This window comes from Geotrypetes seraphini, chromosome 2, assembly GCF_902459505.1.
Source record: "Geotrypetes seraphini chromosome 2, aGeoSer1.1, whole genome shotgun sequence".
In the NCBI taxonomy this organism is placed as follows: Eukaryota; Metazoa; Chordata; class Amphibia; order Gymnophiona; family Dermophiidae; genus Geotrypetes; species Geotrypetes seraphini.
Genome location: NC_047085.1, coordinates 443,002,865 through 443,027,184, shown reverse-complemented (window position 1 = coordinate 443,027,184; position 24,320 = coordinate 443,002,865). Strand labels below are relative to the sequence as shown.

At 44.9% G+C, this 24,320-nt stretch overlaps 1 protein-coding gene across 3 annotated transcripts in view; it reads left to right on the top strand.

Annotated features, from left to right (window-relative positions):
* Positions 1 to 13,450, top strand: part of MASTL (microtubule associated serine/threonine kinase like) — a 141,597-nt gene extending 128,147 nt beyond the window's left edge. For all 3 annotated transcript variants that reach the window (XM_033931419.1, XM_033931418.1, XM_033931420.1), the window contains exons 11-12: positions 64 to 165; positions 10,906 to 13,450. In XM_033931419.1, the coding sequence (XP_033787310.1) occupies positions 64 to 165; positions 10,906 to 11,063 (260 nt within the window). In that variant the 3' untranslated portion in view covers positions 11,064 to 13,450. The remainder of the gene's footprint in view (positions 1 to 63; positions 166 to 10,905) is intronic.
* Positions 13,451 to 24,320: the final 10,870 nt, after the last annotated feature.

Here is a 24,320-nt window from a genome sequence, read left to right as displayed (position 1 = left end):
TTACATGATTTTGTTTAATTATTTCTCTGGCTGTTTCACAAGCCTTTGTCATTTTAATTATAGACATACCCTGGCCTGAAGGTGAAGAGCAACTTTCCATTAGTGCTCAAACAGCAATAGAAAGTCTTCTAACTGTGGATAACACAAAGAGGGCTGGACTTAAAGGTTAGTATTTTAGGTCTAAGATTTACAGTGTTGTTGCTCTTGAGAGACAAATCAGTAAGTATGCACCAAAGATGAGTGCCATCCTCTCCAGCCTAAATACTATCAAATTTTTATCATTGGTTGACTTCATATTAGTTCGTTCAAGGAAGCTGTCATATTACGATCTCTAACAGGCATTTAGCCATAACATGGACCGTGTCGGGGGTCCTTCAATAAATTTGCTTCCTCTGGTTTGAAGCGCCACTGTAATCCCGATAAGTCCCAATAAGTCCCTCTCTTCTTTTCTCACTGACTTGACTCCTGGTTTTCCTTCCTTCTCGAACCTTTATCTCTTTTCCTCATTCTTGGTGATTTAAATATTCATGCTAATAACCCTTCTGATCTCTAGGTTCCTTGCTTTAATATCCTTATTCAGCCTTCAGCTATGCTCCACCACCCCTACACACACCAGAGTAACCATTCCCTTGATCTTATAGTCTTCTCCAACTGCTCAATTGCCAATTTCTCCAACTCAGTTCTTCCCCTCTGACCATCATCTCATAACCTTCACAATTAATCATCCTCTCCCCCAGATCAGGCCACTCTCCATCAACCAGTAACCAATAGAAGAAAGAAGGTGTTGATGCCTCTGTGCAGGTTGTTGGTGAGGTACCACTTGGATTATTGTGTTTAGTTTTGGAGACTGTATCTGTTGAAGGACATAAGAAGACTTGAAGTGGTCCAGAGGAGGGAGATGAAAATAATAGGAGGTTGGCGCCAAAAGACATATGAAGAGAGACTGGAAGCCCTGAATATGTATACCCTAGAGCAGGGGTAGGGAACTCCGGTCCTCGAGAGCCGTATTCCAGTCGGGTTTTTAGGATTTCCCCAATGAATATGCATGAAATCTATATGCATGCACTGCTTTCAATGCATATTCATTGGGGAAATCCTGAAAACCTGACTGGAATAAGGCTCTCGAGGACTGGAGTTCCCTACCCCTGCCCTAGAGGAAAGGAGGGACAGGGGAGATATGATTCAGACGTTCAAGACTTGAAAGATATTAACGTAGAACAAAATCTTTTCCAGAGAAATGGAAAATGGTAAAACCAGATAGCATAATTTGAAGCTGAGGGGTGGAAGTCTCAAGAGCAATGTAAGGAAATTCTTCTTTATGGAGAGAGTGGTGGATGCTTGGAATGCGCTCCCGAGAGAGGTGGTGGAGAGGAAAATGGTGACAGAGTTAAAAAAAAAAAAAAAAGCGTGAGATGAACAGAGGATCTAGAATCAGAAAATAATAGTAAATATTGAAGATTAAGGCCAGTACTGGTCAGACTTGCATGGTCTGTGTCTGTATATGGCCATTTGGTTGAGGATGGGCTAGGGAGAGTTTTGATGACAGGGATGGTGTAGATGGGCTAGAGTGAGCTTTGACGGAGACTTCAGTAGTTGGAACCTAAGCACAGTATCAGGCAGAGCTTTGGATTCTTGCCTAGAAATAGTTAAGAAGAAGAAATAAAATTTAAATCGAATAAGGTTGGGCAGACTCAATAGGTTTTTATCTGCTGTCATCTACGATGTTACTATTTAGGAATTTGTAAGCTATTGACCCTTACACTGTCTCATCATCTCTCCTCTCAAATACTGTTATGCAAGTCTGTCACATCCTATAATACTTTTCTGTCTAATCTTCAGTTTATATACTGGATCATTTTCCAAAAGAATTCGATTCAGTTTACAATTCATTAAAATAAAGTGACATACTAATAGGGCATATAGAGAAAATACTAATAGTTGAGATTAGATAGATATTACTGTATTAGATTAGATAGATATTACTGTATTTTTCGCTCCATAAGACATACTTTTTCCACCCCCAAAAAGGGGGTGGAAAGTAAATGCGTCTTATGAAGCGAAGATACAAATTTAAGCCTGCTGCTGTCGCTGCATAGTTTAACCCCCCCTGCCGCCGCATTTTTTTAAACCACCGCCCCTGCTGCTGCATATTTTTAAAAAAACCCACCACTACAACTTTAATCTCACTTGCCTGCTCGCCCACTGAGGATGAATTAGAGGAGAATCACTGCCGTCATACCTGGTGGTCTAGCAAATTTCCCGGCCTGAAGCGCAGAGATCAGGAGCAAGCCCTCCGTGCTCCTGCCTGGGCCCGTGCCGATCTCCAAATGGCTGCAGTCAGTTCTCGCGGGATGATTTAAGGTACATGGGGGTATGGGAGATGATTTAAGGTACTGCCTGCCACTAGGCCTGCCTGCTCTGTGCCCTGCCCGGCCTACCACTAGACCACCAGAGGGGGAGCAGGGTACAGAGCCTGGCAGGGAGGGTGGACAGGAGGTAGAGCCTGGCAGGTAGAATTTGGGTCAGAATGGGATTTTTTCTCGTTTTCCTCCTCTAAATCTAGGGTGCGTCTTATGGTCAGGTGTGTCTTATTGAGCGAAAAATACGGTAGTTACTGTTCGTCGGCTGATAATCTTGGATAACTATTGCTGTAGATACCCTCGCTTCTCCCATTTCACTTTATGTAAGGTGTACCAAACCTCAGCCCTGGCTGAACTTTAAAATCCTCTACTTACGCTCTTGTGCCCGATCTGCTGGCTGAAATTGCATATTTTTGCTGACTCATGCATTACAAATTCCTATCTCTTTCCTGTCTGCTTTTTCACTTAGAAAACAAAGACTGCTACACCCACTTGACTAATTTTCTTGGATTCAACATCTGCTGTCTCTTTGCTACATTGAGCTCCCTTCTCAAAATACCCTCACCTCAAATCCTCTTCACTTTCTCCCCAGACTATGGCTGGGCACTTCCACGACAAGGTTTACAAGATTAGTCTTGAGTTCTCAACCGGCTCACCTCTACCTCTCCATCTCCCAGTCCAATCTGTCAACCTCCCTTCAACCCCTGCCACCTTTTCTGAAATCACTGAAGATGAAATTGCACATTTTCTTTCTTCCTCCAAACTCACTACTTGTTCTTCTGACCCTGTTTCCACCCGTCTACTTAGCACTCTCTCTCCTACTATCCTTCAACCTGTCATATCCTCATGTTTCACTTTCCACTGCAACTGTTCCTGATGTCTTCAAATATACCATAGTTATGCCACTGCTTAAAAAATCGTCACTGGACTCTACCTGCCCTTCCAGCTTATCACCCCATGGCCCACCTTCCTTTCTTATTCAAGCTACTTGAATAGGGTTATCCATCTGTGCTCGTGAGCATCCTGCAGATGTCAATTACAGCTTTTCAACTCTTCCTCCTTCCCCATAGACTCTGCTACTCCCTTTAGTTCTTCCTTCTGTTAGCGAGCATGAAGGTGTCTTTCAGATTTGCTCTATTTCTTTGTTTTGCGTTTTTTTTGTTCGGTTTTACAACTTCATGGATTTTTGTGCAGTGTCAGAGATCCCAGCTTAAAGGGACTGCTCTGCCTGCTTGGAGAGGAGCAGACATTTAAGTGCCAGCTGCAACTCCCCCCCCCCCCGCTTTTTCTGCATTATGCATTGAGGTCCAGGGGTAGAGGATCAGTTTGAAAAAGGTCCAACTGGCAGCCTGAAAATCTCAGCATGCCAGCTGACTGGTGGTTTGAAACAGAAAACCCCTCCAAATCTAGCTACACTTAAAGGAAACTGAAGCAGGCTATAGCTCTATTTCCCCAGCACATGGTCTGTAAGTATAGGCTGTGTCAGCCAATGGGGACAATTGTGGGGGAGGGGTGTTAAAGTGGTTTTTTTTTTTTTGGGGGGGGTTTAAACTGTTTCTGCAGTTAGGTCTTTGGTCCCCCCCTCCTCTAAAATCCTATTTTTGGGTCATCCCTGAAGCATTTAGAAGCCGTTTTTTGGCATCAAAACGCTGCCATGGCGGTCATCCCAATTGCAAAGTTCTTCAACTTTTCCAAAACACCTCATTTTGCCTTAAAACTGACAGATGGAGTTCTCGGACCCTATTATCCCTATATCATGCCTTATTTGTGCTGGATGGGCAGCTGAAGAGCACTGTTGTGCTGCATGCTGCAAGGGCAGAAGCTTTGGGCTTAGCTCCTTTGCATTTTCTAGACCTAGAGAACAGCTTACAGTCCTGTTGGGGGAGGGGAAGAAATATCTCCTGGAGCCCTGTACAGCAGTCCTGCACACCATAAGAGCATAGATATTTTGCAGCCCAAGAAAAGGTGATTACTCCATACTAAGAGGGAAGGAGAGTTCCCTACTCAGGCCTTTACCCCAGAGTTCATTTATCTCTTCTAGCAGACAAGGCCAAACTCCGCATGTCTGGTTAGCTGGCAAGTGGCCCACGTACAGCCCCTCTAGATAATCAGCATTTCTTCCTTGAGGCTATTCTGGACTCTTGATGGTCCATTGGACAAGGACGAGGGGTCAGATTTAATCCATATATTGTTCCAAAGTGAGGCTTCCCTGGTGCAAAAGGCAGCCTCTCTTGGGGAGGACCAAGAGGTGTTATCAGTCATAGACCAGGGAGAGGATTCCTCCATTCACCAACTCTTTAAGTCCTCTGCATTGCTGAAGATCATTACCGAATCCCCTCAAGAACTAAAGATAGACCATCCACAAACCTTGTCTTCCCAGTGTTCTCTTCTAAGTGGGGTCCAGGCTCAACTCATGTTTCTTCTGTGACACCCAGAAATGAGGATTCTAGTCAAAGAGCCCTTGGAGACACCCAAAGTCTCCCTGAAGGTGGCTAAAACCATGACTAAGCTGTATCCCATGGATCAGGAGTTCCAGCAAATGTTTGCTAAGCAAAAGGTAGATTTCCTGGTATCCCAGGTGACCCAAATGCACTTCCTGCCAAGTGAGGGAGGCATAGTTTTAAATGATCCACAGGACTGCAGAGTGGATATGGTCTTCGGGTGGCAGTTTGAGGCTTTAGCCTTAGGGATTAAGGCTGCATCCACAGCCTCCTTCGTAGCCTGCACCTGTCATTCTAGGCTATGTAATTGGAACCTGAAGGAGGATGAGCCCCTGCCACAGCTTATGTTAGCTGGAATATACTCATATGCACTCTATGATATAATCAGAGTCATGGGGAAAGTCTCAGTAAATTCAATCTCCACCCATTATATGCTTTGAATCAGATAATGGGCGGGTGATTTGACCTCTAAAGCTATTCTGAGCAGGCTCCTGTTCAGGGGATAGATGTTGTTTAGGAAGGACCTAGATGATCTTATGGCCTGTGTGTAAGATTGTTGTCCAAAATCTTTACCAGACAGCAGACTCTTCACAGCCAGAGGCCAGAGCTGAGGGTCCTTTTGTGGGTCACGGCACTCTCACCGGTACTCAACAGGAGCCTCTAACCAGAGAGTCTTTCAAAGTTCCAGCCAGAAGAAACCAAGGTTCAGGTTCCTGCTCTGCAGTGCTAGCCAAAAAGCCACAATAATGGCTCTCAAGCTGCTCAAGATTGGAGGTTGGCTCTTAGACTATCTTGAGGCCTGGGAACAGATAATGACCAACCACTGGGTCCTGGAGATTATCAGAGAGGGTTACAAGATAAAAAGCATGCCCTCTCTCTGACTGGTTTGTGGATTCGTAAGAAGGCGGAAAAAGACCGGACAATGTTAAAAAGGTTGCTCGATATTCAAGCCATAGAACCAGTTCCTTCAGAAGACTCGGGCTCTGGCAGATACTCAATATAATTTTTTATGCCCAAGAAAGGCTGAGGAGTGGAGACCCATCCTGGATCTCAAACACTTCAACATGGCCCCTAGAGTTCCTCGGTTCCATATGGAGAATGTTTGGTCCGTTGTCACAACAGTAGAGCCTAGAGAATTTCTGGCCACCCTGGATTTGACTGAGGCTTAATTTCACATCCCAATTTTCCCAGAAAACGCAAAGTTACTGAGATTCCATGTGTTGGAAAATCACTGTCAATTCTCGGCGCTTTCCATTGGGCTGGCAACAGTGCACTAAACTTTCACCAACGTTATAGTGGTAGTGACTTCTTATCTCCACAAAGTGAGTTGGCAGGTGCCACCCGCACTTTGATGATTGGCTCATCAGAGCAACATCCCGAATTGAAGGAGAAAAGGTGGTAGTGGCAGTTGTAGAGATATTTCAGAGTCTGTTCTGGATTGTGAACTTTCAAAGCCACCTAGTTCAGGTACTAGTCCAAAAAAGGATGTTCAGAAGTAATCATTACTACTCTACTTAAAGCCAAAAAGCTGACAACAGTTTCAGCATAAGCTAAGGCAAGGGAGATATTTCAGCGCTGGTGCAGCAAAGAAAAGTTAAGAGCCAGCAATGCCCCTATCTCTATAGGAGGGCCTTGATAAGGGATTGCCAGTGGCATCCTTTAAAGTTTAAGTAGCAGGGCTCTCATGCTTCAGTAGTGGCCCACCTGAACATAGGTTCCTAAAGGGCACCCTGAGACAATTGCCTCCGATTTGAAACCCATTTCCATCCTGGAGCCTTAATATAGTTTTACAGAGACTCAGAAAAGCCTTGTATGAGTTCTTACAGGAGGTCTCCCTCATGGATCTTATGATCAAAGCAGTCTTCTTGATGACAAATACTTCTGCCAGGAGTGTAAGAACTTAAGAATTGCCGCTGCTGGGTCAGACTAGTAGTCCATCGTGCCCAGCAGTCCGCTTTTGCAGCAGCCCCTAGGCCAAAGACCAGTGCCCTAACTGAGACCAGCACTACCTGCATACGTTCCGGTTCAGCAGGAACTTGTCTAACTTTGTCTTGAATCCCTGGAGGGTGTTTTCCCATATAACAGCCTCTGGAAGAGCGTTCCAGTTTTCCGATACTCTCTGGGTGAAGAAAAACTTCCTTACGTTTGTACGGAATCTATCCCCTTTTAACTTCAGAGATTGCCCTCTCGTTCTCCCTACCTTGGAGAGGGTGAACAATCTGTCTTTATCTGCTAAGTGTATTCCCTTAAGTGTTTTGAATGTTTCGATCATGTCCAACTCAGTCTCCTCTTTTCAAGGGAGAAGAGGCCCAGTTTCTCCAATCTCTCAATGTACGGCAACTCCTCCAGCCCCTTAACCATTTTAGTCGCTCTTCTCTGGACCCTTTCAAGTAGTACCGTGTCCTTCTTCATGTTTCTCAGGATCATGGAAGCAAGACTGACCTTACAGGCAGTTCCCTCCTTCCTACTGAAGGTCGTTTTGCCACTTCATTTCAACCAAGAATTTAGACTGCCAGCATTTCACCCCACAGGTTCTAAGTAAAAGACAAGGCCTTAAATGTTTTGAATGTCAAAAGAGTACTATTGTGTTACACGGGGATGACCAGTGAGTTTTGTGTCTCAGATAATCTTTTCGTCTTAACCAATCAGGCGAAATGAGGCAGACCCACTTCCAAGGCTACCATCTCCAGATGGATTCGTAGAGCTATATCTTTTGCATACATCAGCTGCAGCAAACAGCCCCCTATGTTGTTGAAGGTGCATTCGACACTCCTCTTGGACGGAAACAAGGACAATTCCTCCTGAGGAGATTTGTAGATGAGCAACCTGGTCTTTCCTTCATGCTTTCACCAATTCTACAGGGTGAACATAGCAGCACAGAAGGATGCCACTTTTGGGTCCTCAATACTATATGCAGGCTCATCTCTCCCACCTTAGACTTTGAGGACTGCTTAGGTATATTGCTATGGTTCAGCATATTATCTCTATTACACCAGAACTTGGGGAAGTTCTGGTGGTTCCGCTGACTCACCTTTTCAATGCTTCTCTAGAGTCGGGAGTGGTACCGGAGGACTCCTGGAGAAGAGCAGATGTGGTCCCTCTCCACAAAAGTGGAAGTAAGGAAGAAGTAGGGAATTACAGGCTGGTAAGTCTGACTTCTGTGATAAGCAAATTAATGGAAATGCTTTTAAAACAGAATGGTGAAATTTCTGGAATCCAATGGATTACAGGACTGGAAGCAACATGGATTCACTAGAGGTAGATCTTGTCAGACAAATCTGATCAATTTCTTCGACTGGATGACCAGAGAATTGGATAGAGGGAGTGCGCTAGATGTGGTATTTAGATTTTAGTAAAGCCTTTGACAGTGTTCCACATTGGTGTCTAAAAAAACAAACTGAGTGCCCTCGGGATGGGGCCCAATGTGATGGGCTGGGTCAGGAACTGGTTGAGTGGAAGGCGACAGAGGGTAGTGATCAATGGAGATCGCTCTGAGGAAAGGGATGTTACAGTGGTGTGCCTCAAAGTTCTGTTATTGGGCCTGTTCTTTTAACATTTTTATAAGTGATATTGCTGAAGGGCTGTTGGGTAAGATTTGCCTCTTTGTGGATGATACTAAAATCTGCAATAGAGTAGACACCCTGGATAGTGTGAATAACATGAAGAAAGACCTAGTGAAGCTTGAAGAATGGTCTGAAATTTGGCAGCTAAAATTTAATGCTAAGAAATGCAAGGTCCTGCATTTGGGCTGCAAAAACCCGAGGGAATGGTACAGATTAGGGAGTGAATAGCTTATGTGCACGATAGAAGAGCGCGGGACTTGGGTGTGATTGTATGTGATGATCTTAAGGTGGCCAAACAGGTTGAAAAAGTGACAGCAAAAGCTAGAAGGATGCTAGGGTGCATAGGGAAAAGTATGGCCAGTAGGAAAAAGGAGGCATTGATGCACCTGTATAAGACTCTAATGAGACCTCATTTAGAATATTGTGTGCTATTCTGGAGAATAGCACCTTCAAAAAGATATAAAAAGGATGGAGTCAATCCAGATGAAGGCCATTAAAATGTGCGTGGTCATAAAGCATATGGGGACACAATCAAAGATCTCATTATGTATACTTTGGAGGAAAGGCAAAGTATACATAAGAGACGTTTAAATACCTACATAGCGTAAATGCGCATGAGTCGAATCTCATTTGAAGGGAAGCTCTGAAATGAAAGGGTATAAGATGAAGTTAAGAGATTATAGGCTCAGGAGTAATATAAGGAAATACTTTTTTTACAGAAAGGGTGGTAGATGTGTGGAACAGGTGGTGGAGACAGAGACTGTGTCTGAATTCAAGAAAGCATGGGATAGATACATGGAATCTCTTAAGAGGAAGAGATAATGGTTACTGCGGATGGGCAGACTGGATGTGCCATTTGTCCTTTATCTGCCATCATGTTTCTATCTAATAATATTGGCGGGGAGTTTTGTAATCCACTTAGGTCTAAGCGGAATATAAGTTTTTAAAAATAAATAAATAATGGATAAAATCATAAGCAGTGGGGCAGGTGTGGAATTTAGGAGTGGTATTACTTGAGCCATTCCTATGCAGCTGCAAATTGAGGCAGGTCAATCTAGGTTTTTCTACTTGACAACTATGTAGGATAAGGATGGGGTGGTGATGTTTGTTTTTTAGTAGAGAAAAGATTTTATATAATATGTATGACATTAGTTCACATTTAGATTATTGTAATTTATTTAGATTTTCCTGTGTAAGATATTCACTGGCTTTAGATAATCCAAAATGCAGCTGTAAGAGTTTGAGTGGGGTGAGTTTTAATGACTATATTACTTCTGTATTTCACCACTTACATTGGTTGCCACTTGGAATTCAGAGCTGGTTTAAAGTATTGATGCTGGCTTTTAAAGTTTTACCAAGAAGAAGAGGACATCCTTATTGTATAATCATCCTACCCTGAATGACATGTAGCATAGAGCAAATTGGGTCTAATATGGATGTTTCCAAGAGACTTGAAGAATATATAAAAAGGTCTACCACAGGCTAGCTTAAGTATGTCTATCTTCAATGTTAGCGATTCCCATATGAAACAAAATAAGCTAAGTTTTGGCAGGTCTGGGTTATTTATTCTGGAAATTGCAGCAGTATGAACCTGAGTGGCTGCTGCATTTGCAGAATGGTAATTTTGTCGTCTCTGGTTTGGGGGTTGCTCAATCAGCTATAATCTATTTAAGGTCCTTTTTAGTTGGAGGTCCTATGTTGTGCAATGCACTTCCACTGGTGGGAGGTAGGAAGCGAGGAGTAACCTAGTGGTAGAACCGCTGTCTCAGCACCCTGAGGTTGTGGGATCGATCCTAGCGCTTCTCCATGTGTGGCCCTGGGCAAGTCCCTTAATCCTCCTTTACCCTAGGAACAAAATAATTACCTGAATATATGTAAATCACTTTGAATGTGTAACCACAAAAAGGCAGTATACAAGTCCTATCCCCCACATATATTTAGACTTTGTTAGGGGCTGTCCAAGTAGTGCTGGAGCAATCCATGAGCTGAATCAGGGTGGCCCAGCAGTTCTCAGCAAGTAGGACCGCACAAATAATAGTCCTAACTTGCCCAAATAGCTATCTGAGTATTGGTCATACCTGGCCATTTAGTGCCAGTATTCAGATTAGGCCTGTCATTAAATATCCATGTCAGATTTAGCCTGTGGTGATCAGTACCTAAGAAATTGTTGACCGCAGCAGTCTGAATATTGGAAAAGTCAATATACATATAAATGTCACTATATGCATATAGATATCCCTCCAGTTTATAAAATCTCAGTATATACAGTACATGTAACAGTACTCTTTATTTGTGCATGCATGTTTATAAAATGGCACTGTTTTGTGCTTAGTACCACATATATAGGTCTAAACTGGAAGTAGATTTATAAAGACCAATCAATTATTGACCCTTTTAAAAAAGTATTTGCCTACTTTTATATAATCTGTTTAGTTGCTCTTTCAGCATGCTATCTACTTGAGTAAAATTATCGCTGCTGTCTGAGGAGAGGAAAGAAACCAGGACTATTTTTAAATCTAATTGTTTTTATATTTATTGCAGATCTGAAACTTCATCCACTGTTTCAAGGTATAGAGTGGGATAACCTGCAAAACCAGCCAATGCCTTTTATACCTCAGCCACACGATGAAACTGATACCACCTACTTTGAAGCCAGAAATAATGCTCAACAGCTGACAGTGTCTGGATTTAGTTTGTAGGAAAGAGGCATTTGTTGGAGACATTCAGTTCCCAGCTATGAGTCTTTTTTTTAAAATTTTCTTTATGCAAATGTGCTCATTTTTACTACATTTAGGGTTGCCTTGGTTTTAATTCTTCTGACTGATGTAAGTGTTGTTTCTAATAATTCATGTAAGTTATTTCTAATAATTCATATAAGAGTATTATATGATAAATAGGACTGTTACCAAAGCATTGTCAGGTACTGATCCAGAAAAACCTAAGCTCTTAGTTCTAAAGAGCCGGTTTAGTATTTCTAGTTGAACGCACTTTATAAGGACATACATATTTATTTTCTTTGTAACATCACAGAACCTATGTTAAGGCTTAGATGAAAGTGCAATTGAGTTTTGTGAATATTTCTGCAATTATTTTTCTGGATCCTTAGAATGAACATTGGCATGCTCTTAGCTTTTTGTATTATGATTTACATATTTAAAAGTATTCCCCTAAATACTGTGCCATTCAGTTGATGTGTTCATGAGTGCAGTTTGATATTTTAGAAAGAAGAAAAGGTTTAGTTGTTCCCCTATCTCCAGAATTCAATATGTTTTATTTTATATTATGTATGCTGAGGAGAAAAATGATATTTAAATCAATATCCTTAGCTGAACGTTAGATTGATCTCATGGATTATGTTTTGAAAGAGGGTTTATAAATATTTGTTCAGTATGGCGTTTGTAGGCTCGAGTAGGAAAAGGTTGATTGTTTTTCTAGATTTTTACCATTTCAAAGAAAAATAAGAAACTGCTTCTGCAATCTTCAATCTGTCAAGAGTATTTTTCATACTTATTTCCTGAAGGTGAAATACATAGGGGACAGATTTGAACCTTAGGTAATTTGTATGATTTTTTTTAACAGATATACCAATATAAAAGGCTGATGGCCTCTTTTATGAAGCCATGTGGCAAATGCACCAAAGCCCTTTAAATTCCTATGGACTTTGTTGTATTTGCTGCGTTGGCTTGCACTAATTTGTTTGATAAGAGGCCCTGATTCTGGATGTTTGTCTGCATTGCTCTAGGGCTGTGCATTTGGAGTTTTTTTTAAAAGGGTAACAAGTCTGCAAAGCTGCTATTTCATAATTGATATATTAACTAAGGGCTCCTTTTATCGAGCCGCGCTAGCGGAGTTAACGCACGCAATGTTTCATCATGCGTTAACCCCCGCGCTGGCCCAAAACTACCGCCTGCTCAAGAGGAGGCGGTAGCGGCTAGCGGTTTAACGCACGCTATTCGCGCGTTAAACTGCTAGCACAGCTTGATAAAAGGAGCCCTAAGTCAAGGAAGAGGGAACCCTTGCATATGTGTCAAGAGATAAATAAGCAGAGTATTCTGATCCAGTACATTAATATTCTAGGTTTACAAGAGCATGTGTGAAGTAGTATATCTTTTTCTGCTCAACTCAATCTTTTTGATAATTCATCATGATTAGTGCTCCCTTCACCTTGTTGCCAGTAAGAAATTTGGTGGTCATTTTCTTGCATTAGCAGTGGTTTATTTAAAAAAAATGATCATGTACTTAGAAAAGGGAGAAGAAATTGGAGACATAGGTAAAGAGGGGAAGAATGAGCATTGTGAGAGAATATGATTAGAGAGAGTGAAAAAATGCCGAAGACACTGCAGGTGAGCAGACGAATATACTTGTATTGGGGGGCAGGAACAGCACAGTGACAAAGCAAATAAATATGCTAGGGACACTCAATATGAAAACAGATGGTTTGAGAGAAAAGTAGGAATTAAAAGACAAAACTACCTTTCCTCTCGTAACTGGTGTGGGGAGGGATTTGGATTTTAGCAATGTTCATTTTGTATTGCTGTTTGACTTTCATAAATCACTGTGGGCCAATGATTTTCTTTGAAGAAAGTTGCCATATAAATAATGTGAATAAGTATAGTATCAAACAGTAAAATTTCATTTATTTATTGACTCCCATAAGGGAGAATACTTAGATTAAAAGGCATGCGGCAAAGGGGGGGGGGGGAATAGCATCACTAGATCTCCCTTTATTCTTGATGTATTTTATTTATTCTACTTAAAATGATAAATTACCCCCTTTTTACTAAATCGCAATTGCAGTTATTAGCGCAGGGAGCCGTGCTGAATGCTCCATGAGCATCGAGAGCAGTGCGGAGCATTTAGTGCGGTTCCCTGCGCTAATAACTGCAATTGCGGTTTAGTAAAAGGGGGGGGGGTAGTTATTTGGTGATATAAAAGGCTTTTATTAGGAAAGTGTTCATGTTGAGATGTATTACTACAGTTGAACCGGTTCTTAAAAATAGTGTCATGATTATTCTGTATGCCAAGTTGACATGGTAAAAGCTTCAGGTTTCATATCTGTTTTGTACATGCCAATAAAAAGTTTACAAATTAAAAGTGCACTTTTAAATTTCTTCATAAATCTTGATTCATTCTATATATTTTATATTACTTTTCTTCTATACTGCCTACAAACCCAGAAGCTATTAAAGCATTATTCATTCAGGTGCATTAGGTATTTTTCTGTCCTTGGAGAGCTTACAATCTAACTTTGTACCTGAGGCAGTAGAGCAGCGGTTCTCAACTTGTGGGTCGTGATCCCTTGGGGGATCGAACGACCCTTTCACAGGGGTCATCTAAGACCATCGGAAAACACATATTTCCAATGGTCTTAGGCAGTGTTCTTCAACTGCCAGTCCGCAGGGCCGACACGTCCATCGGTCCCAAGACAGTGTTCTTCAGCCGCCGGTCCATGGTGCGATCAACGCGGTGTCTTAGGGCCGGCTCCCTGAGTGCTGCAGTGCACAAAGCCGTGGGAAAAGGCTCCTACGCGTGGTCTGCGCCTGAACCGGAAGCCTTCTCTCTGACGTCGCAACGTCAGAGGGAAGGCTTCCAGATGAGGCATGGGACGCACCGCTGCCAACAGCTTTGTGCAATACAGCACTAAGGGAGCCGGCCCAAAGATGCTGTGTTGATCGCACAGTTGACCAGCCCAAAGATAACACCGGGGGGCAGGCCAGAAGGCAAGACATATGGAAGGAGAGAGACAACAACGATAGGGGAATATTTTTTGTATTTAGTGATTGATTTGTCTGTTCAGGAAGAAATGCATTTGTTTCTTTTCCTCTGGGGTTGTACTGCTTGCAGAGTCTTGCATCTTAGGGTTTGTTTGTAAATATTAGTACTGTACTTTTAGTTTTTGGTCCTGCATTTGGTTATCTGTTTTCTGGTAGGAATGAATGTTGAAAAGCATACGTGTGCTTTGTGTATTTTAATTTTGTAGTTAACCATTATGTATTGTTAATACAATTATATTGTGTGTACAGTATATATGAAAAATGAATGGAAAAAATGGTGTTACAATTAGTACTATTATGGGGGCGGGATCTGGGGCAGAAATTGAGTGGAGATGGGCACGACTTAGCCCAGTGTTCTTCAACTGCTGGTCCACGGACCGGTGCCGGTCCACAAAATAATTATTTTATTTCCGCCGGTCCATAGGTGTCAAAAGGTTGAAGAACACTGGTCTTAGGAACCGAGACACCGCTCCTATCCGTCTCCAGGCAGGTCCGCCCACATGCAGATACGCCCACATACATTTATTTGTAATTAGAAATAAATATTTCACAATATATAATTATATACTGGTTTTGTGATTAATCACTATGCTTTACTTATGTTCAATTTGTAACAATGAAAATACATCCTGTTTATCAGATATTTACATTACGATTCATAACAGTAGCAAAATTACAGTTATGAAGTAGCAACAAAAATAATTTTATGGTTGTGGGTCACCACAACCTGAGGAACTGTATTAAAGGGTTGCAGCATTAGGAAGGTTGAGAACCACTGCAGTAGAGCATTAAGTGTACAGTATGGCAGAGTACATAGACACTTGAGAGAAGACTGAGGAACTTCATCAGCTAGTAACCAAAGAGGGCATGTGGAAATTAAATGGTACAGTCCATCTACTTGACCAACAACTCAAGATGGTCCAGACAACAAAGGTAATAGAAAGCTGCTGTGCCTTCTCAATCCAAACCACAGCACTCTTTGACTACTTCTGGAGAGCAATAGCCAGTATTTCTCAACCTTCATCTCAGATTCTATCTATCAGGCTGCCGTTGGTTACCTTTCAGGCCTTCTCCACTTCTGTTAGAAACATAGAAACATGATGGCAGATAAAGGCCAAATGGCCCATCCAGTCTGCCCACCCACAGTAATGTGGGCAGAGTCTTGCATGTTTTCACCAGATGAAATTTGCAGGGCGGCTACTTGGTCCTCTCTTCCTCCCTTTCACCCATTGTTTCTGTGTGGATGTGGCGGCTCGCTATGATGCCTCTTTTGGGAACCTAATTGTTGCAGGCAGGCTCTTCTGGCCCTCCTTTGGTACGTCACCTAGCATACTGAATCTGGAAGGGACATAACAGAATGGAAGATTAGGTTTTCACCTTTGATAATCTTCTTTCTGTTAGTCCCTGGAGGATTCAGTACAGCCTGCCCTCTCACTTGTTCTGAATTGCCTGCTTTCTGCTTCACTTTTTTTTCTTCCAGGCTTCAGGATCTCCTAGCCCGTTGATGGAGTCTGTGGGAAGTTTTTCCACTTCTGTAAATATGTATTACTGAAGGCTATCTCATGTGGGTGCTCATTGTACACAGCAGATTACTTCTACATTATTCCTCAATGTTTTTCTGAGTTGCCTTTGTGCCTGGTTATTTCTTGTTTTCATGTTTTGCAGAGCAGACCAGTTCACAAAGGGGCTCATAATCGAAACAAATACAGTGTTCCCCCCGCATTCGCGAATCACGGATTCGCTCATTTGCGGTCTGCTCCAACCACCTCTTCCTATAGTAAAGTCGGGCTACACCAATCAGGAGCTGCGTGTCAAAGCAGCTCCTGATTGGTGTAGCCCGACTTTACTACAGGAAGAGGCAGTCAGAGCAGACCGCGAGTTTCTTCACCCACCAGGGCTCCAGGTGCCCTCTCCTGCCTCTCCAGCTGCCCTTTCCTTTTGACAGGTGAAATTTCGGGGGAGTACTGTACATCTAAAAACCTATCCAAATTGGCATGGGGGCAACTATACTTGTATTGTTTTTAACCTGTATTTTATATTTACTTGTATTTGCCTAGAAATTCATTCATAGGTAATTATATTAAATTTTAATAAAACTTGAAACAGGACATTTGCATTGTAATGAGGTGCAGGACATGCATTTGTTTGTTGCATCTCATTATTATGTAACCCACAGCAACTTAATTTCTACTGTGATATTTAAGTCGGGCTGTGTTAGGGCCGTTTAAGTTGTGTTAAGAGGCAAATAATGTGACTTAGTCCTAATGCACCTTGATGAATTCTCTAGAACTGTTTCAGCTTTGCTGAGCCAGAAAATTCACTGCTGGTTGTGCACATAAGGTTGATTTTTCCTGCTAAGACTTTTTCCTTTTTTGTGATGGATAGAACAGAATTTGAATTGTTCCAGTTCTGCTAGTACTTTTTGAACATTTTTATAAAAAAGTATTTTATTAAGAAAAACACTTATAAATTTTGATAGATACAGGAAAACTTTACGTTATGTTAGCAATTTATCACCTAATCCAATTTCTAAATCATTAAATCAATCCATTTGGCTAAACTCCAAGATTAAAATTGGTGGATTTCAAATCGTCTGGAAGCATTGGATTATTGCAGGTATATGAACTTTGAATGATGTTATTTCAAATGGTACACTGCTTAGTTTTTCACAGTTGCAACATAAATATGGTTTAAAAAGTCACAACGTTTTAAATGGTTGCAACTGAAGCAGGCTATTCAGGAGGGGTTCCCTGGATGGAAAGATCTTGATAATCAGTATAGTTTGGAATTCCTTTGCTTTCAGGAGGATTTCTTGGGACATCAAGCCGCACAGTGGTATAAATTGTTTTATCCCAGGACAAGCAGGCAGGTATTCTCACTAGTGGGTGATGTCATCCGACAGAGCCCCGATACGGACATCTTGCAAGCATGTCTTGCTTGAAGAAACTCAGAAGTTTCGAGATGCCCGCACCGCGCATGCGCCAGTGCCTTCCCGCCCGATGTACCGGGCGTGTCTCCTCAGTTCTTTTCTTTCCGCGGAGCTGAGAAGTTTCTCTTCATTCTGCGCTGACTGAATTTCAGTATTTTGCCTTCTTTAACCCGCGTTTTTTGTTTCTTTGAATTTATTTCAATTTTATTTTATATTTTCTAAAAAAAAAAAAAAAAAAAGTTAAAATTATTTCTTCCGGCGGTTCGGCCGGGCCGGCCTCGTGGCTGCGGCCTAGCGCCTTTGACCTTGCAGCGTCGATTTTCCGGCCTATGTCCCGGCCAATCACCGGTTTTAAAAAGTGCAGCAAGTGCCAGCGTGCGATTTCGTTGACGGACCCGCATCGACGCTGCCTTCAGTGTCTTGGTCCAGAACACGTTCCGAAATCGTGCCGGCCTTGTTCCACGCTCACTGCGCGCTCGTTTAAACGCCGCTGCTTGCTCTGGGAGTCGATGTTCAAGATGGAGACTGCAAATGACATGTCTGCTTCCACTTCTGTTGAGGTTTCGCCGGTTCGTTAGAAACCTGCATCGACGACTCCTGCATCGTGAAGCCGGCATCATTCACACCGGCTTCAGCATCGAGTTCAGTATCGGTGCCTGCCTCCGTCTCCTCGATTCAGGTACCGCCTTCCACTGTCCCTCCGGTGGTCATCAAAGTGCCTAAAGCTAGCAAGCAGAAGCACTTGGCCACAAAGGAGCGCGAAGACCGTGCTGGAGGACCCCCTTTCGGTGCGGATCCCTCCATATCGGCTTCGCTACGATCCCTGCTAGAAGCTCAGTTTGTCGAGCTTATGCAGACTATGGGACCCCGGCTTATCGCCACTATTCAGGGTGACCTCCCGGTCCCGGTTCCGGGGGGCGGTCCACCCCCTCCTCCTCCTCCTCGTCGTTCGATCTCCCTGCTCGACGAGGAGGATCGACGGAGGGCGGCGGAATCCTCCAGGCGGGCTTCCCTTCCTGATATGCCGCCTTTGGAGCCCATCACGCCTCCAAGACAACAGGGTACTAGGTCGGCCCCTGATAATCGGAGTCCTGGGCATACTACATCGCAGGAGGAGTTCTTCCGCACTCCATACCAGACCTGGGTGGCACTGCGTGAGTCCGCATCTTTGCCACCTCTGCGATCCATTGCATCTAGTCCTATCCATTCCTTCGAGGCTTCGAGGGATCGATCGATGCATAGAAGATCTCGTTCCCCGTCCCGTCACCGGGAGGGGCATCGATCTCGGCACTCTTCTCGACATTCCTCACGTCATTCTGAGGTGTCTCCGCAAAAGAAGATGCAGCGTTTGGGATACTCCTCGTCGGACTTATCCCCGCCTGAGGGACCAGAGTTTGAGGAACCATCTACCTCCTATTCTCCGTGCCGCTCCCAGCTCTCCCTGGAACCGGAGGCTTCCACTTCTTCTAGTCCGTCTCGCCGGCCGGCGTTGGCGGACCAACTGTCCTTTTCCTCCTTCCTCCGACAAATGGCGGATGACTTGGATGTGACTTTGGACACTGGTTCTCGATATTCTAAAGAGTATCTAGACACCATGCATTTACCTCACCCTCCGGCGGAGACGCTCCGGCTTCCTCTACATAAACTGCTGGATCAGACTTTCATGCGTTGTTTTGAGACACCGTATTCCATCCCTGCAGTTCCCAGTAAGCTGGATGCTCGATACCGCATCGTTCACCACAAGGGGTTCGAGGGAGCTCAACTTTCTCATCAGTCCCTTCTGGTCGAGTCCTCCCTCAAGCGTTCTCATCCCTCCCAGGTCTACGCTTCAGTGCCTCCGGGCAGAGAGGGGAGAACGATGGATAAGTTTGGTAGACGTATCTATCAGAACTCCATGATGGCGACTCGAGTGCTCAATTACAATTTCTTCTTCTCTTCATATTTGGATTTCTTCTTGCCGGTGCTCCGCAAGTTCATCCCTTTCATCGATGCTCAGGCTCGTTTCGAGTTTGAAGAGGTGGTGGCGACCCTGTCCCAGCTACGCCTGCAGCTGATGCAATCCTCCTACGATGCCTTCGAGCTCTCGGCACGTGCTGCGGCCTGTTCGGTCGCCATGCGTCGCCTGGCATGGCTTCGTACCATTGATATGGATCCGAACCTCCAAGACAGACTTGCAAATGTGCCTTGTGCGGGAGCGGATCTGTTCGATGAGTCTATCGAGACTGTCACTAAAAAACTTTCGGACCATGAGAAGTCCTTCCAGTCTATCCTGCGGCCTAAGCCGAAGCCTCAGCAGTCTCGTCCCTCTAGACCGCCTCTGATCTACCAGCGGCGTTATCAACCGAGGCAGACTCCTCCTGCGAGACAGCCTGCGAAGAGACAGCCTCCCCAAAAGACTCAGCAGAAGCCTCAGATGCCGGCTGCACCCAAGGCTACTCAGCCTTTTTGACTCTCTTCCAGGGAGCATAACCAACCTCGTTCTGTCTTCCCCAGTTTTTCCCATAGGGGGTCGTCTCCATCATTTTTGTCATCGATGGGAGACAATCACCACGGACCTTTGGGTCCTTACCATCGTAAGAGAAGGATACTCTCTTCATTTCCAACGGGTCCCCCCGGACCACCCGCCAAGAGAGTATCCTTCAAACTTGACGCAGACCGCTCTTCTCCTCCAGGAGGCTCAGGCTCTGCTTCGGCTTCGGGCCGTCGAGCCGGTTCCATTAGATCAGCAAAACCGGGGGTTTTACTCCCGGTACTTCCTGGTCCCGAAGAAGACGGGCGATCTGCGTCCCATTTTGGACCTTCGAGTCCTCAACAAGTTTTTGGTCAAGGAGCGGTTCCGTATGCTGACCCTTGCTTCTCTCTATCCCCTCCTCGAGCAGAACGATTGGTTATGCTCTCTGGACCTCAAGGAGGCCTACACTCACATCCCTATTCATCCGGCCTCTCGCAAGTTCCTCAGATTTCGGGTGGGACATCTGCATCTGCAGTATCGAGTGCTTCCATTCGGCCTCTCCTCGTCTCCCAGAGTCTTCACGAAGTGTCTGGTGGTGGTGGCCGCTGCACTCCGGAACATGGGTCTTCAGGTGTTTCCATACCTCGACGACTGGCTCATCAAGGCACCGTCTGCTCCAGAGGTCATTTCGGCGACCTTGACTACAATTTGTTTCCTACAGAGCTTGGGCTTCGAGATCAACTTTCCCAAGTCATATCTTCAGCCCACCCAGTCTCTCCCCTTTATCGGGGCTGTCCTGGATACCATTCAACTTCGAGCATTCCTTCCGCCTCAACGCATGCATGCTCTCCTTCTACTCTGCCAGTCGGTGTCTTCTCGCCAATCCATCTCAGTGAGACACATGATGGTCCTCTTGGGCCACATGGCATCTACAGTTCATGTGACGCCTTTTGCCAGACTACATCTCAGAATTCCTCAATGGACCCTGGCATCTCAGTGGACTCAGGTGTCCGACCCGTTGTCCCGTCACATTGTAGTCTCTCCTGCTCTACGGCAGTCTCTTCTCTGGTGGATGACCTCTTCGAATCTATCCAGAGGTTTGCTGTTTCACTCTCCTCCCCACCAGAAGGTTCTCACGACCGATTCATCGAACTATGCATGGGGGGCTCATATGGATGGTCTTCGCACTCAGGGGTTCTGGACCAGTGCGGAACGTCTTCATCAAATCAATCTTCTGGAGCTCAGAGCCATCTTCAATGCTCTCCAAGCTTTTCAGCATCTGCTTCACGACATGGTGGTCCTTATTCGCACAGACAATCAGGTCGCCATGTATTATGTCAACAAACAAGGGGGCACGGGCTCGGCCCCTCTTTGCCAGGAAGCTCTTCGAGTCTGGGATTGGGCGGTCCGCCACAACACCTTCCTCAGAGCTGTCTACATTCAGGGGAAGGACAACGTCTTGGCAGACAAATTGAGTCGTCTTCTCCAGCCTCACGAATGGACGCTCCACTCCGACCCCCTTCATCAGATCTTTGCTCAGTGGGGAACACCTCAGATAGACCTCTTTGCAGCCCCCCACAACTTCAAACTGCCTCAGTTTTGCTCCAGGATCTACACTCCCCATCGCCTTGAGGCAGATGCCTTTCTACTGGATTGGGGGAATCGCTTCCTATACGCGTTTCCTCCATTTCCTCTCATTCAAAAGGCTCTAGTCAAGTTGAGATCAGACCATGCCACCATGATTCTGATTGCTCCTCGGTGGCCCAGACAACCTTGGTACTCCCTTCTACTTCAACTCAGCAGCAGGGAGCCGGTACTTCTTCCAGTGTTTCCTTCACTACTCACTCAACATCAAGGTTCACTACTTCATCCCAACCTGCAGTCCCTCCACCTGACAGCTTGGTTCCTTTCAACATAACTCCTCACCAGTTTTCTCAAGCAGTGAGGGAGGTCTTGGAGGCTTCCAGGAAGCCTGCTACTCGACAATGCTATTCCCAAAAATGGACTAGATTCTCTTCCTGGTGTATTTCCAATGCCACGGAACCTCAGCGAGCTTCCCTTTCTTCTGTATTGGACTATCTTCTGCACCTATCTCAGTCTGGTCTCAAATCTACCTCTATACGAGTCCACCTGAGTGCTATTGCGGCTTTCCATCAGCCTCTACAAGGGAAACCTTTGTCTGCTCATCCTGTGGTTTCCAGATTTATGAAAGGTCTTTTTCATGTCAACCCTCCTATCAAACCTCCTCCTGTGGTTTGGGATCTCAATGTTGTCCTGTCTCATCTCATGAAGCCTCCGTTTGAACCTCTCAACAAGGCTCCACTTAAGTATCTCACCTGGAAGGTGGTTTTTCTGGTGGCCCTCACGTCTGCTCGCCGGGTCAGTGAGCTTCAGGCCCTAGTGGCGGATCCCCCGTTCACTGTATTCCATCATGACAAGGTGGTTCTTCGTACTCATCCAAAATTCTTGCCTAAAGTGGTCTCTGAATTTCACATCAATCAATCCATCGTGCTTCCAGTGTTCTTTCCAAAGCCTCATTCTCATCCTGGGGAATCTGCTTTGCACACTCTGGACTGTAAACGTGCTTTAGCTTTCTACTTGGATCGCACAAAGCCACACAGAACTGCTCCTCAACTTTTCGTCTCCTTTGATCCAAACAAGTTGGGACGACCTGTATCGAAGCGCACCATCTCCAACTGGTTGGCGGCTTGTATCTCTTTCTGCTATGCCCAGGCTGGATTATCCCTTCCTTGTAAGGTCACAGCCCATAAGGTCAGAGCAATGGCAGCCTCTGTAGCCTTCCTCAGATCGACACCGATTGAGGAGATATGTAAGGCTGCCACTTGGTCCTCGGTTCATACATTCACCTCTCATTACTGTCTGGATACTTTCTCCAGACGGGATGGACAGTTTGGCCAAACAGTGTTACAAAATTTGTTCTCTTAAGCTGCCAACTCTCCCACCATCCCATTGGGGTTAGCTTGGAGGTCACCCACTAGTGAGAATACCTGCCTGCTTGTCCTGGGATAAAGCAATGTTACTTACCGTAACAGTTGTTATCCAGGGACAGCAGGCAGCTATTCTCACGTCCCACCCACCTCCCCTGGGTTGGCTTCTCAGGCTAGCTACCTGAACTGAGGAGACACGCCCGGTACATCGGGCGGGAAGGCACTGGCGCATGCGCGGTGCGGGCATCTCAAAACTTCTGAGTTTCTTCAAGCAAGACATGCTTGCAAGATGTCCGTATCGGGGCTCTGTCGGATGACATCACCCACTAGTGAGAATAGCTGCCTGCTGTCCCTGGATAACAACTGTTACGGTAAGTAACATTGCTATATGGCTATTTGAATAAAAAACTGGTCTTAGAGACATTTGGAGCATTGAGATCAAGCACCAAATTTCTGCATCTCATTGGCCACGTATTTGGTCTTGGAGAATGAGATGTACAGTTTCTGCATCTATGAGACAAACTTGGTTCTTTTTGTTGCATAGAGCTTTTTGGACCCCAGTTCGTTTACAAAAGTTAGATAGCTCTAAGTCTAAACATAGAAACATAGAAAGATGACGGCAGAAAAGGGCCACAGCCCATCAAGTCTGCCCACTCTATTGACCCACCCCATTGAGTGCTAGTGACCCAGTTCCTTAACTTGACCCTCGTAGGGATCCCACGTGTATGTCCCATTTATTCTTAAAATCAAGCACGCTGGTGGCCTTGATCACCTGCACCGGAAGTTTGTTCCAGTGATCTACCACCCTTTCCGTGAAGAAATACTTCCTTGTGTCACCACTAAATTTCCCCCCTCTGAGTTTGAGGGGGTGCCCCCTTGTGACCGAGGGTCCCTTGGGAAAGAATATATCGTTTTCCATCTCGACGCGACCAGTGACGTACTTAAATGTCTCAATCATGTCGCCCCGTTCTCTGCGCTCCTCCAGGGTATAGAGCTGCAGTTTGCCCAGTCTTTCTTCGTATGAGAGACCCTTGAGTCCGGCGACCATCCTGGTGGCCATCCGCTGGACCGATTCAGCTCGAAGCACGTCTTTCCGGTAATGTGGCCTCCAGTATTGCACACAGTATTCCAGATGAGGTCTCACCATGGTTCTGTAGAGTGGCATTATGACTTCAGGTTTGCGGCTGACAAAGCTTCGATTGATACATCCCATCATTTGCCTTGCCTTAGATGAGGCCTTCTCTACTTGTTTAGCAGCTTTCATGTCTGCACTGATGATTACCCCCAAGTCCCGTTCCTCTGACGTCCTAGCTAGCGTTTCTCCATTCAAGGAGTATGTTCTGCATGGATTTCCGCTGCCGAGATGCATGACCTTACATTTATTAGCGTTGAAGCCCAGCTGCCATGTCGAGGACCAGTTTTCCAGCGTGATCAGATCCTGCGTCATACTGTCCTTGAGGTTGCTTTCACTTACTATGTTACACAGTTTGGCATCATCGGCAAACAGTGATACTTTACCCTGAAGCCCCCGGGTTAGGTCTCTTATGAATATGTTAAAAAGGGATGGTCCCAGGACTGAGCCCTGCGGCACTCCGCTAGTCACCTCCGAAGTCTCAAAGAGGGTGCCGTTGACCACCACCCTCTGAAGTCTTCCACTCAGCCAATCATTGACCCATGCAGTTAGTTTCTCACCCAACCCCATTGATTTCATCTTGTTTAATAGTCTACGGTGTGGGACACTGTCGAAAGCTTTACTGAAATCCAAGTATACTATGTCCAGAGCCTCTCCTGAGTCTAGTTTTCCTGTCACCCAATCAAAGAAGCTTATAAGATTAGATTGGCATGACCTGCCT